Here is a 19,198-nt window from a genome sequence, read left to right as displayed (position 1 = left end):
GAGGACACGTGCAGGTGAGGATTCATGGTGGAAGAGGAGGCAGCCAGACTGCGGAGTTCCATCTTTAGTCTAAGGCCAAGGGGGAAGAGTAGGTCCACACCATGGGGCTTCTCTACTAGAAGGGGAAGAGGAATCTCAAGCTGCAGTGGAGCTGTTGGCCACCAAGCCGGTTTCCCCGGAACTAGTCTTCTTGAATGTACAGAAAGCTGGGGTATTACTGTACCCACTGCTGTAGTCTAAATATTTTTGCTGTCCTCCCCGCCCCCGCCCCCCCCACCCCCCAGTTCTTATATTGAAAACTTAATGCCCAAGGTGATGGAAGTGGGATCTTTGGGAGATGATTAGGTCATAAGGGTGGAGCCCTAATGAATGGGATTAGTGCCCCTCATCAGAAGCCCCAGAGAGCTCTCTTCTGCCATGTGAGGATACAAGAAGTTGGCAGCCTGCAACCTGGAAGAGGGCCTTCACCTGACCATGCTGGCACCATGACCTCACACATCCAGTCTCCAGAACTGTGAGAAATACATTTCTATTGTTTATAAGCCACTCAGTCTGTGGCACTTTTTAATAGCAGCCCAAATGGACTAAGATACCCACCACGGTAGGAAACGAGACATACTGTATTGATTTTCCTTTCAGGCAAATTGGTGAGCACATACTCTAAACCTTCAGGCTACTTCATCCACAGGAACTCTACCATCAACCATAAGCACTACCAGGCCTCCCCACGACACCAGCATGGAGACCACGGATGACGGCTCTTGAATCAGTTTGGGCATGACTGGGCCTGGAAACATGGTGGACATCAGCCCTCATGCACAGTTCACTATGCAGCAACCAGGCATGGAGGCTCTGAGGCAGGGGAACTGGGAATCCGGGTGGGGAGGAGAGAGTGGCCATCATCCTGCCTAGCCTGGGGCTCCAGTCTCTCAACTTTGTTTCCTTGGGAAAACAGGAAGTGAATGTGAAAGGCCCAGCTGTGATTCACGCTGACAGCCAGTTGGCAGTCTCCTGAACCAGGGTGAGGATACACCCTGACATGCAAAGCCAGAGCTCTTTATCTGTTTCTGGACATCTGAGGTTTATCTCCCTAGCAGCAGGGGTCCTGGCACCCTAGGCAGTGTCAGGGCCTCTGGAGGCAGGAGGCAGCCTGGGCTTGAGGTCTGTGAACAACTATGACAGCCCTGACTGTAGCAGAAGCACAGCAGGGATCAGCAGTTCTCTTCAGATACCAGACGGCCACTGACCAAGGGGAAGGACAAGTCCCGACAAGCTCCTCACAGCCCCTTAGTGCCAACCTCCAGCTGTTCAGGAGGAGCTAAGGAGTGGGGAGAGGCGCTCAGCTAGGGGAACGGTGGGCTGTAGTCCAAGCACCACGGCTGGGATGAGAGCCCTCCCTGCTCCGAGCTGCTCACAGGCTTGCTTCTCACAGCCGACAGTGCCCCACTGCCAGGCACACAGGCCCTCAGGCCCCAGTGAGCTTCCGCCATCCCCTCCACCCCCTTTTACTACAATGTGTCCTGTAGCTCTCCTACACCCGTCAGCTGCTTCTTCCTGTGTTTTCTGTCCATGCTGAGCAGTCTGGAATGACTCCCCCTTTGCCCTCTCCAGCCTTTTCACCCAACTTTTTCTCATCCTTTGAATTACACCTCAGACATCATCAATGCTGGGAGCCTTCCCACACAAGCTCCTCCTGCGCCTGATCCCAGCTGAGTAGCAGCCTGTCTATTGATCCCATAGTGTCTTGATCTCCTTGTATCATTGCATTGACTACAGTCTATTAAAAGAATCTGTTTTTCTGCCCCCACTGTACTATGGGCTCCCAAACAATGATTCTTATCACCTGTGGAGCCCCGGGGCCCAGGTCTAGATCTAGCATGGGACAGGTAGCAGTTAATTTCTGTTACATTGAAGTCCCTCCCACAACTTCAACAGTCCAGGGCTTTTGAAACGGAGAGAAAATAAGTAACCTCTTCCTGCCTTCCTGGTACACAGGAAGCCTTTCCACTCTGGGTCTATACCTTCTTCCATCTTCCCACTTGGTACTACCATCTACTCACTTACCTGCCTTCCCCCACCCCAATTCCCATCTTCTACATCTACTTAGAGCCCAAAGCTGCTCTGCCTCACAGGTAAGAATGAGCCCACCCAAACTTAAAATTTCCACTGAGTTCTGTGACAGAAGTGGGAGGTAGGAGGTGGTGTGGAATGGTAGAGAGAATCAGCACTGGTGTCAGATAGCCCTGGGTTTGAATCCCATCTCATTTACCAGTTGTGTGACCAAGGTGAATTTCTTCACTTCTCTGAGGCTCCGTTTTCCATGTATAAAACATAGAGACTAATGCCTTAGGGTGGGTTCCTCCAGAAGCAGGCCTAATTTGAGTGCAAAGAGGTTCATTGGGAAGCAATCCAGGCCAGGGTTAGATTAGGGCAATGCATGTGAAGGGCCTGGCTACAAAATGTAGGGAATCCCTCTTAGGTGTCAACTCTGCCTTTATATGAACCCAAAAGGGAGGGCCCCTCAACCTAGTCCCAGCCCCGATCCAAGAAGCACTGACAGGGGAACTGGAAGTGAGAGAGGACGGGAAGGAAGCCAACAGAGCACACAAGACTAAGCTGCCACTGGGAGCTACTGAGGCTCCATCCCACAGGGGAACTCTGGGAGGCAGGGGAACTCTGGGAGACAGCCATCTGAGGGGGGGAAGCTGGGGAATTTATCCTCCAACTTCCATCTTCTACTGGCTGAGGGCTGCCTCGGGGCCCTCACTCCCTGGCATGCCCAGCCTGTGCCACACACCAGCCTCGAGAAGTGCTAAGGCAGAGAGTTGCAGGTTCTTGCAATAGAACCCTGTAATAGAACAGGGAATACCCAGGGGAAACGGCCAAGGCACAGCCTCTGCTAGAGGGCTGTTATAAGGATGAAATGAAATAACACAACCACAGTGCCTAACACAGAAGTTACCTTCTCTCTCCCAGTTTATCACAATAGTTTGTGAAGTTCACAGAGCTCCCCAACTCTACATGAGTTGGCAACACCAGAGGAACAGCTGCTTCCCATCTTTCAGCAAAAGCAAAACAAAAACAAAAACAAGAAGCAAAACCCAGAAGCCCACGGGCTCGAGGCAAGCTCTAAACAGCCGAGTGTACGTGGAAGGCTGGTGCTTGATGGAACTAAGGTAGTCGAATGGTATCCTCTCACATCTGCACTTCACCTCTCTCTGGCCTTTCCACCCCTCACTGTAACACTACTTACGACATACAAAACTAGCAACACACTGAGTAACAACCACTGCCATTCACTCATCTTCTGTGAGACAGATACTTGCTTTTACCCACATTATCCTACTCCTTAGAACTCTGTAAAATTTTCCCCGTTTTGTAGAAAAGGAGACGGCTGTTTCCCCGACTCCACATTAGGTAACAAATAAGCCTATCAGTACTAGTCCTGCTAACCCACACTCTCCTCCAACAATTTGCCACTGACCCACATTCCAGGGAGACTGCTCAATTTTAAGTTAAATAATTCACTTTCTAGAATCAGCCCTTTCCCTTTTATCTTCAGGCAGAGACATAAACACACTATTCCCGTTTATAGAACTTTACCTCCAATAAATTGCCATTTACTGCGAGAAAACTAGTGAGAGTTAAGCTGATGGGACGTAACTGATAAACTACTTCTCACTAGAAGGAAAATGGGAAAATAATCAATACTAGAGTCAAAATACAGCATTTTCATTAGGACTGAAGAGGCTGGGCACTGTGGTCTCACAGCCATGGACAAAAAGTGGTTTTGTTACTCTGAACCTTTCTTCCCCTCATCTGAAAATTGGGGTGGATAACACCTACCTCCTAAGGTTGCTGTGAGGATTAAATGAAGGTACACACACGGCCTGAACCATAGCAACTGCTCAAAAAATAACAGCAATTATTTATGTGATGCTGGCCAGAAAGTCAGTGCCATCCAACAGCAAGACATGGAAGGAACAGAGAGTGAGCCTGCCATCCTGCCTTCTTCTAACTCAAAGAGCTTGTGTGCAAAAGCAGCTAGGCAGGAAACAGCGCATTAAAGGCCTGTGCTGTGCCTTACGTCTAGCTATCTCTGAACTCCCCAGCTTAACACACACTTCATGCTTGTTTTAAAATACAAGCTCTTAAAGAAAAAAATAACATAACATAACATAATATAAATAAAGGAAAAGAAAATTTTGGACTTGGCAAATCAGAAAGTAGGAGAGTGTGAGTGGTGTCCTGTTCATCTTGTCCCAGGATCCATTCCTGGTTGGCGGCCACCTCACACCATCTTCCACTACAGCTTCAGGTCAACTTGGGCCAAAGCCAGCTTTCTCAACATCCTTGTTTGGTCATCTCCCGCAGGTAGTTGCTTCTGCCACTCAACATCCGCTCACCTTTGGAGTCTGCCTGTGCACTGAGGACAGAACACATTTCTGTTCTTCACTGGAAGCTCCTGGGCAATGTGGTCAAGAATGTGCACTCCTCTACTGATGCACCGAAACAGAACTTACTTCCTGTTGCTGCCATCACCTCTGATGGCAAGAGAACCAGTCTCGGCTTTAGCAGATGTATATGCAAGGCATCCCCACTCGTTAATCTAGGAAGAAAAAGTAACCGTATAGCAACTAATAACTGAGAGTTCACTTACAAATTCCTGGCAAGAATGGCCACACATATCCCTCAAAGGTCCCACCGTTGTCTGGCTGAGAATTCTTAACTGGGTGAGGCAGCAAGAAGAAGTGACAAATCGCTGAATGGTAAGGATCGCAGAACAGAAGCAGAATTCAAGAATGATGGCAGAGAAGGCCAAGAGTAACCACACAGTGTTCAGAAGCGCGCACTACACATTCAGTGAATATAGGTAGCATGTCACGGACCAGGAATGGAATTCATTCTGAAACATGCAATTTATTGGTCTGAGGACTAGCTCCATAATTAAAATACCCCTCCCCCAAGCCCTGCAACACAGAGAAAAAAGAGAAATCTCCATCTTATTGAAATAAGATTTCATACAAACATAGATAAATATATTTAAATTTTCTTTTTAACCATAAGTGAATTCAAACAGACTGTTATAAAACAGAATACGCCACGCCGTTGTCTGTATAGCTCATAGAAAACATAAAAACCAGAATGCTGGGTGGGTGCTGGTGGTAGAAACTGCAGCGCCAAAACTTGCTCAACAATGAACTGGAGACCACTAAGGCTTCATGAACATGGCCCATCCCTACTGCTAATGGTTTTGTCAACCTCTGGACCCTAGAAATTCAGGATTTCCTCCTCCTTCCTCTGCCTGCTTTGGTCCGTGTCCGGCTACCTGGCCGGACAGTAAGCTGCTTTTTAAAGTCCACTAAGCAATCTGTGGCTTCTGAAATAGAAACAAAAGACTTGATGGGAGACTCATTTAAGTCGAAATGTGCAAGGCAACTCGGCATCTCTCTGCTGCAGCCTGCCTCTTCTACCTCTGGTGAAGGCAACCTAGAGAGAAGGAGAAAAAAATCAGAATTCAATATACACCTACTAATAAGCACTAAGTATGTGTACCAGGGGTACTGACATATACTATTTTTTTTTTTTTTTTTTTTTTTGGGCACACGGGCTTAGTTGCTCCGTGGCATGTGGGATCTTCCTGGAGCAGGGATCGAACCCATGTCCTCTGCATTGGCAGGCGGATTCTTAACCACTGCGCCACCTAGGAAGCCCTGACATATACTATTAGTTCATGTAATCTTTGGAATAATTCGATCAGATAAGTACTATCACTCCCCTCTCACAGATGAGGACACTGGGTAAATCATATACCCCAAGTCACACAGGTGGGCAGTGAGGAAATGAGGATTCAGACCCAAATTCAAGCTGCTTGAATTCTAAGTCAGAAGACGAGGGTTGGGTGGGGACAGAGGGGCAAGGAGGAGCAAAACAGCTTTTCTTGGGAGTTCCCTGGTGGTGCAGTGGTAAAGAAGCCATCCTGCAACGCAGGGGAAGAAGGTTTGATCCCTGGTTGGGGAACTAAGATCCCACATGCTGTGGGGCAACTAAGCCCGCGTGCCGACAGCTATAGAGACCATGAGCCCTGGAGCCCACACGCCACAACTAGAGAAGAGAAAACCCGCATGCCACAACTAGAGAGAAGCGCACATGCTGCAACTAAGACTTGATGCAGCCAAAAAAACCAAACACACACACACACACACACACACACACACACACACACACACAGCTTTTCCTCAGCTTGTTTTGACACCACGAGTCAACTGAGGTAGTTACCCAATTCTCAGCCCAGATATATGGGGGTCACAGAGTTACATAGAGAGCCGTCACACAGTTCCACAGTTTTCTACTTCACTAGTCTGAATACCACACTACACACAGAACGTAGGACTAGGCCTGTACTTTTCTAGAACTGCTGACAGCCACACTCCAATGCACACTCCAATTCACCTAAAGGCTCCTGTTTCTGAAAACTTCGTCTTTATTTCTGCATCTGTGATAGGAGACAAAAAAGTAATAATGGTGTTAGTAGTGTTGTAATCATAACACTTTTCACTGGTCATGTTGCCTCCTGTGTTCTGGCCACTGCTCTTCATCAGGCTTCTCCAGGTAGCTCAGATCCCCAATCCCCAGACCAGTGCAATGTGAGCAGCAGCATCCAACAGCCGTAGCTGCAGAAGTACAGAGGAGAACACTTTTGAATGAATAACCACTGAATAAGTCTACTTCAAATCCAGACTCGAGGAACAAGGAGTTGCCAAGGGACATCTGCGCCTGCAGAGATTCACAACCTGCTGACCTGAAGGTAGCAGGCTACAGGGCTCAGACAGGATGCCTTTTCATCGTCATCAGAAGGCACAACAGATTTGCTTGTTGGGAGTGAACTATTAGAACTGGATCGGAAGCAAATCTCACCAGACCTAAGCAAAAGTTCCTCTTCCATCTACTTCTAGCGCATTTTAACAACAGCAACTATTAACAACAACAACAGTAACAAGAGCAGCTAACATTTATCAAGAGTCTACTTGCAGCAGGGAATATGTGTGGAGCTTTACTAGATTTAATCCTTTGAGTCTGTGAAGTTGGTATTACTAACTCTATGCAATGCTCTTAAACAATCTACTCTACTCCTTAAACATTAGGCACAGAGACAGAGTCACTTCCCACAGTCCCTTAGGAGCACAGGTTGAGACACGAAGCTACAGGTAACATGAAGGATGCACAAAACATTAGGAGAGGACAGTCATGTCTGGTTTCCAGTGCCTTTTCCTTTACTTAGGGCTTGTACCAGTCCCCTGGGATTTGGAAATGTTTTTTGCCCAGTTTGACAGGCAGTAGAAAGTTCAAGCTTTATAAACGCTGAAACAAAACACATGATAAATATGACAGAGTACTTCATCTTCCTTAGGGAGAGATGACCTAGTCCAAGTCCCACAGGCTGGCTGACTGGGTCAAAGGTGCACCCAACTCCAGCAAAAACTCAGGGGAGGTGGTAGTGGCTGTTTCACTAGAAGGCCTTAGACAGAAGCTCAGAAAACCGGTGCTGAGGCCCTCACCTGCGCTCTCGTACTCAGACTGTTCCAAGAGACTGAGGAGTCGGCCTTCACTGCGGCCTTTTTCCTGTGACAGAGAAAAACAGATGAACGGGTTACACAGAGAGTCTAAAATGCAACTTCCTTAGCCCACATCACACCTATCTCCAGGAGAGAAGAGGCGTAGGGGCACAGCTGTAGGAAAGTCTTTTGCTTTCTAATAAACACGGGTACACAGTAAAAAACTGAGTATGATTAAAAGGATACATCTTTATGCCGAGAATATAGCTAAGAATGGATACCAGAGTCGAGGCAAATTATTTCCCCAAGACCATATTAGAGAACGCTAACCTTTGACCTATGATAGATTTGGAGAGATTTAAATAGAAAATAACAGTTTCAAGTTAGCTTCTAGAGGCAGTGATGCCAAAGAAAAAAGTAGCTCTATGGTATAAGCACATACTCATAAGCCCCAACTCCAAATTATCACCTCAAAATCACCCCCATGCATATAGGTAAATGATGACTTGCCCTGATTCTTTATACTTTTCTTCATGCTTTTTCCCATCATGATAGATAATGGCTTCCCACCTTGGTGTGCAGTGACTGCTATGTCAGTAAGCGTAGAATATGGATCTGCTGCTTTATCTTTGATCTGTAAGCCAAGACCTGCTCTTCCTGATCTCTAATCACAAAGCCCAGAAAGCACATCTTCCCAGTGACCAGGGCCAGATCCTACAGCTTCCTAATAAGGCCAGGCACATGAGGTGTTCAACAGAGCTGACCGTGAATATGTTCCTGGCAGTGGAGGTATGACTGGATATACTTTCTGGAAAGTAATTTGGCAGGATGGTTCAAGAGATTTTAAAATGTTTATACCCATTGCCCTAAGAGCTCCACTTTAGGAAATCTATTCTAAGGAAATAATCAGTGGTACAAAGATTGATTAATGTTTTAAACACAGTGCTATGATACAGAAGAACTGGAAACAATCTGAAGGTCCAATAACATGAGAATGGTTAATTGATTGTGTGATACAAACAGTAAGAGTAATTTAAGAAACAGTTTAAAAATAAACCCAGGAAGGTGTTTATGCTACAATGATAAATATATATATACATATGCACATATACATACACATGTATATGTATACATACGTGCATAGACACATACACAAGTATACACGTACACATATAGTATGGTGTCAGTTACATTAAAATGCATTCTTTAAAAAAGACTGGAAAAAAATAGGTCAAAATACTAAAACATGTCATCTTTGAGTAACTAACCTATGAGTGATAATTTCCCAGTTCTATACTTTTTTTTTGTACTTCCCATATTTTCTACAATGAGTATATATTACTTTTTTTTCCCCTTGAAGAAATGACTATTCAAATGCATTGCCAATTTTTATGTTAGTTTTTAATTAAAAGAAAAAATAATTTTGAAAAGCACAAGTCTTGTTTCAAGATAAACAGAAGAAAAGGAAGGAGGGAGGAAACGGAGAAAAAAAGCCCAGAACAGAACTGTGGAGGGTTAGGTAACCTTTTCTAAAACACTCCACACATACCTTTGGGTTCCTCAGCCACTGTGGACGCTTCGCCTCCACAGCTGAGCGTACTCTCTCACTCTCTTCAGGCCCATCTCCTTGGTCACCTCTTGCAAGCTGGAGACAGGACTCTACATGACACTGGTACTCTCTGAATGGGACTAGGGATTTACAGAGATAACACTTCTCATTCCTAGCCAATCAGAAGAAAGGGAGAAAAAGCAGCTTTAAGATTTGCTTTTGCCTCTGTGCTCCTAGATCACGTCTCAAATTGTGTTTTTATGTCTTAGAGTTACTCTGTGTAGGAGACGTGTCAACCAAAGCAGATTTGCTCAGCAGGATCGCCAATAAAACTAACCCGATGCCAGTCAAAAGGACTGAGTGATTAGCGGTTTCCCCTGTTTCTCGGTACCCTGCTGTTGCAGCAGCGGCATGATAACGAATTCAGCTCTCCCAACTATCTCAAACAACATTGATTGCTTTCCAGACATAAAATATTCTGTCAAACTCTCCTCAAATTAAGTGTAATCGTTTTTTCAAAGGGAAGTTAAAATTTAGACAGAAAAGGGAACACCAAGAGCATTAAATCAAAATGACATTTTTACCAGGGTGGATGAACTTGTCTGATTAGTAAATCAAGTCTGTCTATATGCTGACTTCCTTAATTCTACAACCCACAACATCAACTAGCAAGTTACTAAAACCATGTGGTTCTGCCAGAGGCTTCTGCATAACTTCATAGATACAGTTATTTTTATCTTTTTATAATCGTAGCATTTGTGGAAAGAAAGGAAATTGTGTCCTTGAGGTAAGGTTTATGAGGCATCAGTAAAAATGGAATCACTGGAGACAAAGGAAGAAAATGAACACTTATGAAGTATTTTCTCTGTGGTGAGAACTGGTGCAAGGCCCTTTAAACACAATTTCTCAATTAATTCCTTGGCCCTATTAGGAAGGTACTATTCTCCCCAAGGTCCTATAGCTAATAATTGTCAGAAGCCAGATCTGCCTGACTCATAAGATCATCTTAGTTTTAAGAAGCTATACAAAACTTTCCAAACCTTCCCCTCTGGCAGTTGCTATTCAGTTACTATAGAAAGAAAGATTTAGATTGCCTCTAAGGAAAAATTTCTCAGGGGGGATCTTTAAAATAGGAGAAATAAGTCTCTCAAGTAATTAATCATTAGAGAGAATACAAGTAAAACTCTGCCTTATGAGAAAAGCTAGACTAGTGTACCTTTCAACGTTTATCAATTAATGTAAAAAGCACTTATTAATTCTCTACTACATGAGAGACAGCAGCACTGTAAAAAAAGCGTAAGTTTTTGAGTCAGGTAGACTTTGCCAGTTCTGGCCACATGATCTTAACCAGTTCCTTATAATTTCTCTACAGTTTCTGTATTTATTTTTTAAAAAGAAAGAATATTACCTTATCAGCTATTGTGATAGTTGCAAAGTAAGTAAAGCACCCAGCACCCTGGCTGGCACACAGTATTAAGAGCTCAACATCAGGTATTACTGTTATTGCTGTCTCACACACATTTTATTAGATGCCGGGGATATAAACATGAATGAAAGCAAGTATCTGCCTTCAAAGAACTCACAGCCTAGCCAGGGAGACAGAAATGTCAAAAATGAAAGAAAAAAAATTACTGCAATAATGTGATGAATATAGTTCTAGAAGAATGTCTGCATGACATCAGGATTCCAAAAGTAGATCAGCTCTGCTCAACTGGATTAAGGACGGCAGCCATGAAATTTAGGGTCTAAGATAAGATCTGTGTTTCTTTCTTTTTTTGAAGTTTTCTTATTATTTACTTTTGGCTGCATTGGATCTTTGTTGCTATGCATGGCTTTCTCTCTAGTTGCAGGGAGCGGGGGCTACATGTCGTTGCGCGGCCTTCTCACTGCGGTGGCTTTTCTTGTTCCAGAGCACAGGCTCTAGGCACATGGGCTTCAGTAGTTTCAGCACACAGGTCCTAGAGCGCTTGGTCTTCAGTAGTTGTGGCTTGTGGATTCTAGAGTGCAGGCTCAGTAGTTGTGTCGCATGGGCTAGTTGCTCCGTGGCATGTGGGATCTTCCCAGACAAGGGCTCGAACCTGTGTCCCCTGCACTGGCAGGTGTATTCTTAACCACTGCGCCACCAGAGAAGTCCTAAGATCTGTGTTTCAAAGATAAATGTTTCTAATGACTAACTGCTCTAATGTATTGCTGGTGGTGTCTCTACTTTCAGGAGGCAATACTTATACCTGACCTCCCTCTTGCCTCTGCCTCCCCTTGGAATGAATGTGCTTTCTTAGTCAAGCTGCAACCCACAACCCAAGGAAGTCTTCAATATTGCCCAACTTCTTGCAACTCACCTTCTTACCATTACATTGCAAAATAGCTCACTGCTTCTCCAAAGCACCAAACACCGACATGCAAACTCAAAGAAAATAGAAAGCTAAGAGCAATGTGGAAGTGGAGTGGGTGGCAGGGTCTTTTCAGAGTAACAAAAGGGAATACAGAGGCCACCTATCTGATATAAACTGGGAATACGAAAAAGAAATTCAAGCATTAAAGCAACGAAGTGATTGTCAGGCCAAAGAAACCCAGGGTAAGAGAGGAACTGGTCTCTTCTTCAGTCTAAGCAATGGTATGTGTTAAGCAAGAGCCCCGTAAACACGGCATACCTACTTACTTGTCAATGTCCAGGGAAGTCTCACCAGCTGTCCCACTGTCACTCTTGCTCTTGGCCTCTTTCTGTCTCCGAGTCAACACTTTCAACAAAAAAAGAAGAAAACAAACAAAACAAAAAAAGAAAAACTGTTAGTTGGCAGTAGCCTCTAATTATAAAAGACAAAATGTATCGGAAGAAGAAAAGTTTAAAATCCTCTTCCACTGGGAGAGGTGACTGTCTGGGAAACTTCTGCCTCTCTAGTATAGAGATTATTACTTGCATGATATGGACTGAAACTGCCAACTGCAAGATATTCCCATATTTGCTAATGAGATCTATTTTTCCTCTATTTGCCATTAGATCTAAAGATCTAATCCACACCAAGAAAGGTTTTTGTATACTACCCTAACCTGCAGCACTAGGGGGAAGGATTCATATTTTCCCAATAAAAATTCTGTCCGATGTGACACACACTCTTATAAGATGTTTTATGATATATAGCAATGATAGCTGCATCTGAGTGCCCACATTAGCTCCAATCTTTACAAATCCCTGGAAAGTGTTCCATTGACAAGTGAGAAAACCAGAGCTCAGAACAGTTAACACAACCAATCTTTTCCACTACACTAGGACCACCTCCTAATTCTAGTAGGTACAGACAGCTTTAGCCCAAGTGGCATACAGATGCTTTTCTCATACCAAAAGGTGTCTGTTTATAGAATCATACTCTCTTAAAAGGTCTTGGAAGTTAATTAAACCAACTGTTTTCCAGCCTTCATTCCCTGAAGTTAACAGGAAGAACTGTGACCATCTCACTTCAAATGTTGCCTTTATCCCTCCTGACACTTGAAATCCCCATGACAGAGAATTTAGAAAGGTTATCAGTTCACAAAATAATTTAGGTTGTGAAGCATCTACCTAGACCAGGGGTTAGCAAAATTTTTCTGTACAGGACCATACAGTAAATATTTTAGGCTTGGAAGGCCATATGGTCCCTGTCACAATTACTCAACTCTGCATTGCAGCAGCAAGGCAGCCACAGACAACATTATAAATAACTGGGTGTGGTATATTTCAATAAAACTTTATTTACAAAAACAGATGTCTCACTACATGTGGCTCCTGGCTGGCCATAGTTTACCCACTCTTCTAGTCCAACCTCCCACTCATATAAATGCCTCTATAAGCATCCCGGACAAGTGATTATACAGTCTCAACTTTATATCCATTCACTGAGGATAATTCAGTTCTTCCTAGGGAAACTCATTCTACTGCTACACAACAATTCTGGCTCAATCTGCATTTACTGGGGACTGTATGAATAAGTTTACCTTCTTTTCCACAAGTCAGCTCTCTGAATACTTAACAAGCTGCATTACAATCTTGGTTCTACTCAGTTGTCTGACTCACTAAAATGTAACCACCTTCAAAACATAGGTACTGTATCTAGTCATTAAGCCAATCGCTAGTAAGACTTGGATCGCAGAACCTTTTGAGGGCGTATGGTAGCTCTAATCCTTTTAATGATCCTCCAGAGATTGATATTATTATTCTGTCCTGTTTTAAAGGTATGAAAATAAACTCAAAGGAATTGACTTTGCCAAGCTATCACAACTAGTTAGAAGAACCCAGGACAGAGTCCACATCTGTCTGATTCCCATACTCATGTTTTATCTTCCTAGTTCACCTACTCTACATACACCCCAATTTGTCAGTCTTTTATATGTGTGGCACCCCAAAATAGACCCAATATTCCAACAAGCAGTCTGACCAGTAAAGAGAACATAAGAACCACAAGCTTTCTCATCAAGACTCATATTCTACTAATTCAGCCAAGGCTGTGTTTACTTTATTGACAATCCTGGTATTCTACTGGCTTAGACTGAGCTTAAAGGCAATTAGATCTATCCCCTATTCCCCTCAAATCATCTTCAAAAATGTTAAGACAGGTCTCCTAATCCTATACTTGGGTAACTAAGTTGTTGGGTATGTTTCTCCTTTAACAGGACTTTATATTTATCCCTGTTCTTTCCAGTTGAACATTCCCGTCTGTTGAGATCATCCGAAGTCTTGATTCTGTCATCTGATGTTATCAGCTCTCTCTTCCAGCTTTGTGTCATCTGCATATATGACAAACATGCTTTCTACATCCTCATCCAAGTCACTGGGGAAAAATAATTGTAAATGATATGGCCAACTTCACAGAAAACAGTGGCATGTTACCAGAGAAGCCTGTCTTCTCCTAGTCCAAATTTCCTTCAAATACTTAATCAAGCAAATATTTATTGAGAATCTTCAATGTGCAAGTAAATTTGGGGAGATACAGGAAATTATGAGGCATGGTCCTTGCTCTCAAGCAGCTTATAATTTACTAAGGGAGACAGCACATACACTCAAATAACTATAATACAAAGTGTAAAGAGATACATATAATAAAACATGATCACACACAGAAGCAACTAGTAATAATGTCTCGTCTCTGGGAAGGATGACCGGGACACCTGGGGACTGGAAGAGGAGGTAGGCATATTTTTTATTATATAGTTTTCTTTACTGTTGAATTGAAAATTAAAACTGCTAGTATTTACCTGAAGGAAATGAAAACACTAATTCGAAAAGATATATGCACTCCTATGTTCACTGCAGCTTATTTACAACAGCCAAAATATTGAAGCAACCCAGGTGTCCATCAACAGATGAACGGATAAAGAAGAAGTGATATATATGTATACAATAAAATATTACTCAGGCATTAAAAAAAAAATCTTGCCATTTGTGACAACATGGATGGACCTAGAGGGTATTACGCTAAGTGAAATAAGTCAGACAGAGAAAGACAAATACTATATGATTTCACTTATATGTGGAATCTAAAAAGTAAAACAAATGAACAAACATAACAAAACAGAAAAAGAATTGTAGATACAGAGAACAAACAGGTAGTTGCCAAGGGTGGGGAGTGGTGGGGAGAGGAGAGAAATAGGTGAGGGAGATTAAGAAATACAAACTTCCAGTTACAAAATAAATGTCACGGGTATGAAAAAAAAAATTCAAAGGGAGAAAAAGAGACCAGGTAATAGTGAGGCCTTAGGTACAAGTTAGAGTAGATGATCTATTTTTAAGGTTCCCTCCAAACCAGAGATTTTATAAGTAAAAATAAAGTACCGCAGGAGAAAAACATCCTGGACATAGTTGTATAACCACCTTCAAAATCCATCTCCTATCAGCCAGCCCACATTTCTCCATCTTATGTACAAGGACTTTATAAGAGATTTTATCAAGTGCCTTGCTGAAATCAATTCTTAAAGTGTTGGCATCTCATATTACAGAAACCTTTAAGGGTTGTTTTCCCCCCCCCCTCTCTCTTTCCATTTTGTTCCCCATCTTGACTACCAAGTGTTTTTCCAAAAGAAATACTTGGAAACCACTCCACAGACAGGACTGGAAAAGGAATTAATTGCTTACAGCACTTTATATATACCTCTGCACCTAGCACATTTCTGTTATTTGTTTATATGTCAGTCTCCTTTCTACATCATGCAACCTTCCTAATTGAGAGATTCTGGGTTTTGTTTTGATCTCCTCACCATCCCCAGCAGAGTCTAGCATAGATTAGATGCTAATAAATACTTGTCAATTTAAATCACGGCAATGGATTCATGGGGAAAAACGGCTCTTGTTTTATGAGAACCTTCTCTGTGCCAGGGACTTACCAGACATAACCTCTAATCCTTATTACAATGGTCCGGCTGCAAGGCACATATCACTATCTGTATTTTATAGATGATGAAATAAACTGACAAAGATCACAAAGCTAAGACAACGGGGCTTCCTATGTGGCACAGTGGTTGAGAATCTGCCTGCCAATGCAGGGGACACGGGTTTGATCCCTGCTCCAGAAAGATCCCACATGCCACGGAGCAACTAAGCCCGTGCGCCACAAAAAAACAAAAAACAAAAAAAAAAAGCTAAGACAACAACAAACATAGCACAGGGACGTCTCTGGTGGCGCAGTGGTTAAGAATCCACCTGCCAACACAGGGGACATGGGTTCGAGCCCTGATCTGGGAAGATCCCACATGCCGCGGAGCAACTAAGTCCGTGCACCACAACTACTGAGCCTACACTCCAGAGCCTGTGCACCACAACTATTGAAGCCCGCGCGCTCTAGGGCCCGAGTGCCTCAACTACTGAGCCTGCATGCTGCAACTACTGAACCCTTCACGCCTAGAGCCCATACTCAGCAACAAGAGAAGCCATAGCACTGAGAAGCCTGCGCACCACAATGAAGAGTAGCTCCTACTCACTGCAACTAGAGAAAGCCTGTGTGCAGCAACGAAGACCCAAAGCAGCTGAAAAAAAGAGAAAGAAACCTAATACAAAGAATGCAATATGACCCTGACTTTAAAGAAATATATGTTATTCTATAAGAGTAGGCTGCCTCTCCTGGGAAATAAGAGGGTAAAGGATGGGAAGAGAAAAAGTGATAAGTGGTTAAGCGGGCAGGTGGAAAAGAGTCTTGGCAGATGGCTGAGAATTATATGCTAATTCTATTATTAAATGCTATGATCAGAGCAGACAGGACAGGGCTTTGCAGCTATTCCTTTAAAAACTACTGCCCCTGCAAAGAAACAGAAAGGTGTAAGTGGCTCTAAAGGAGTCTCCTACTCTGGTTTATGACTGTTGAGAGAGCCATTTCAACAAGCTGCAGGCAGAGAATTCAGGATGAAACAAATCCAAAAACTTAGTTGTTGGTGACAACATCCAACAAGTTCAAAAGGGGAACAATGGAGTCTGAGGACAACTACCAGGAAAGCAACTATCTGGGCAAGGTAAACAAAACAGAAAGGAGGGATATCAGTGAGAGCTGAGAGAGCCTACAACCTACAACCATTAACTCAGGCCTTTATACACCACAGCATGGAAAGTGCCCTAAGGAACTGCACTTCAGACGTGGCTTGGCACTGTTAAGATACAAAGAAGCAGCAGTACACAGTGGAATAACGTGCACCACCTTCACAGTTGGACAAAATGGTCTCTAAGCTGAGAGTCTACTAGCTGTGTTGCCTTAGGCAAGTTACTTAAGCTCTCTGAATATCAGGAGAGTTACCCACAAAATGACATAATAGTATCTATCCTCATGGATTCTGGTAAAGATCACAGCAAATAATCCAAATAAGTTGTAAGAATGTTCAGCCCACAGAAAGCATTCAGATAACATTAGTTGTTTATTATTATATAATTCTTATTATTAGTCTTCCATATTTACTTCTTAGCCTTATCCAAAGATTTAAGCCCATCTTTAGAAGCAACACCTACCAGCTTGTCTATAATTTGGGTTAGGTCTTAGTCTTAAGTGGTTCCCATACTAATTTGTACAAACAGAATGAACAAGTAAATAACCAAAGCATTACAGAGCAATTACCAATACTATGCAAACAGCAGCACACTTATTTTCAAAACCAAAAGCAAATAAACAATCAAAAATAAAAGGGGAGGGGGGCCTGAAGGGGAAGCTGGGACGAAGTGAGAGAGTAGCACTGACTCATATACACTACCAAATGTAAAACAGATAGCTAGTGGGAGGCTGCTGCATAACACAGGGAGATCAACTCGATGATGGGTGATGACTTAGAGGGGTGGGATAGGGAGGGTGGGAAGGAGTCGTGGGAGGGAGGGGATATGGGGATATATGTATAAATACAGCTGATTCACTTTGGTGTATAGCAGAAACTGGCACAACAGTGTAAAGCAATTATATTCCAATAAGAGCTAAAAAAGAAAAAAAAATTTTTTTAATAAAAAAATAAAAACACATGGCTTTGAACTGTAAACAGTGAAGACAGTGGCTCCTTGAATTAAGTGCATATTATATACACAAAGAAGAGAGATCTGGCAGAACGACAGTGGTTAGTCTCAGTTTGTCTCCCTCAACCTCGAAACCACATCAGCAGAATATAATGGGAGGCCACAGAGTTGTTTACGTTCTTGCTAAGACTACCAATCCTCCAGCTTAGCCCTTTCTCAGTGGGATGTTAGAGGAAATAGGGAAGGCCTGCTCCACCTGCATGTTGCCTGCCTCAGTGTTGCCAGCCTTCCCTAAGAGACAAGTCCTAATAAAAAGGCTATCAGTAAAACTAACCATTATCTACCATTCTGAAACATGTGGCTATTTAAATTTAAATCTTAATTAGAATTAAACGTAAATTAACATTCAGCTCTTCAGTCACATGAGTTACATTTCAAGTGTTCAATAGCCACATATGACTAGTGGCTACCATGTTTGAGCCTACCAATATAGAACATTTCTGTTACTGCAGACAGTTCCACTGACTAGCACTGCTCCTTTAAGATATAACCAGGACTAATCATATCTTGCCTTAAATCTGCTTAGCCTGGACACCCCCAAGAAATTCAAGCTTCCCATGGCATCTCTCATCACCTAGATTCTCATCCCCACATGACTCTAATCTGTCAACTGGGGCCACTTTTCTAATATGACTCAGTCCCCCACTCTTACTCTCAAAATGACTCTGTCCTCTGAAATTGAGGTCAGCGATCAAAAAAAATCTTCAACATTCTGAAGCTTCTCTCTGAAAGTTCTCTTAATCTTCTTGCTCTGACTGAAAGATGGCTATCCTCTGAGGGTACTGCTTCTCCTTATACCTTCTCAAGTACTGGCTGTTTCTTCTTCCTTACAACACAGTAACCACTGAGCTGGAGGTGGGGTAAATATCCTCTTATTCCTTATTGTTGCTTTCAGACTACTGGAAAAACCTAGTTTGAAGTACAAACCATCCCGCTACCCCTGCTACTCTACCTTCAAGAAGTCATCTATTATCCTCCTGGTCACCCACCCCACCTCCTTTCCTGGCCATTCATTGAAAATTTTAACATATCACTTGCTGTCTTTCTTTCTGCACTCTTGCCATCATTCTTGGTGATTTTAGTATCTACATATTAGCCCGAAGAATATGAAAGTTGCAGTTTTTGTAGTTCAGCCTAAGCTATGATTCATTCAATACTGGTCCTCTCACTTCCTTTACCTTTTGACTATCAGCTCCCATGGATCATACCATCTCAGCCTTTCTCAAGTGGGATTCTGAGAGAGAAGCAAGCCTAATGCCCTCAGGCATCCATTGTATGTAATTCATTAACCTCTGTCCTCTGCATACTAGAACAGTACCAATCAGTTATGTACCATCCTTGGGAGAAGTAAGGAAAACATCTGATTCATCTTCTGTGTTCTGTGGTTCCAGTGAGGAACCCTGACTGAGCCTGTCAATAATAATGATGCCACTTCCAAGATCACCACCACCTATCTTTTCCAACTCACTCCTTCTAATACCCTAACTCCAATGATCCTTCAGCCCTACTAGGACGCCTAATTTCAGGCTATCACCTTTTCATTGCCCATCATTCTGTCATGTCCTCACCTTCCTTCTTACCTAACTT

At 43.1% G+C, this 19,198-nt stretch overlaps 1 protein-coding gene across 5 annotated transcripts in view; it reads right to left on the bottom strand.

The window, feature by feature from the left end:
- Positions 1 to 4,900: 4,900 nt before the first annotated feature.
- Positions 4,901 to 19,198, bottom strand: part of UIMC1 (ubiquitin interaction motif containing 1) — a 140,374-nt gene continuing 126,076 nt past the window's right edge. For 4 of the 5 annotated variants that reach the window (XM_057728363.1, XM_057728354.1, XM_057728388.1 and 1 more), the window contains 5 exons: positions 11,765 to 11,843; positions 9,106 to 9,277; positions 7,560 to 7,623; positions 6,454 to 6,496; positions 4,901 to 5,490 (listed from right to left, as the gene is read on the bottom strand). In XM_057728363.1, the coding sequence (XP_057584346.1) occupies positions 5,280 to 5,490; positions 6,454 to 6,496; positions 7,560 to 7,623; positions 9,106 to 9,277; positions 11,765 to 11,843 (569 nt within the window). In that variant the 3' untranslated portion in view covers positions 4,901 to 5,279. The remainder of the gene's footprint in view (positions 5,491 to 6,453; positions 6,497 to 7,559; positions 7,624 to 9,105; positions 9,278 to 11,764; positions 11,844 to 19,198) is intronic. The other variant, XM_057728380.1, reaches the window with a different exon arrangement.

The sequence above is a fragment of the Hippopotamus amphibius genome, chromosome 1 (assembly GCF_030028045.1).
Source record: "Hippopotamus amphibius kiboko isolate mHipAmp2 chromosome 1, mHipAmp2.hap2, whole genome shotgun sequence".
Classification (NCBI taxonomy): Eukaryota; Metazoa; Chordata; class Mammalia; order Artiodactyla; family Hippopotamidae; genus Hippopotamus; species Hippopotamus amphibius.
This window is presented reverse-complemented; position numbering and strand designations above follow the sequence as displayed.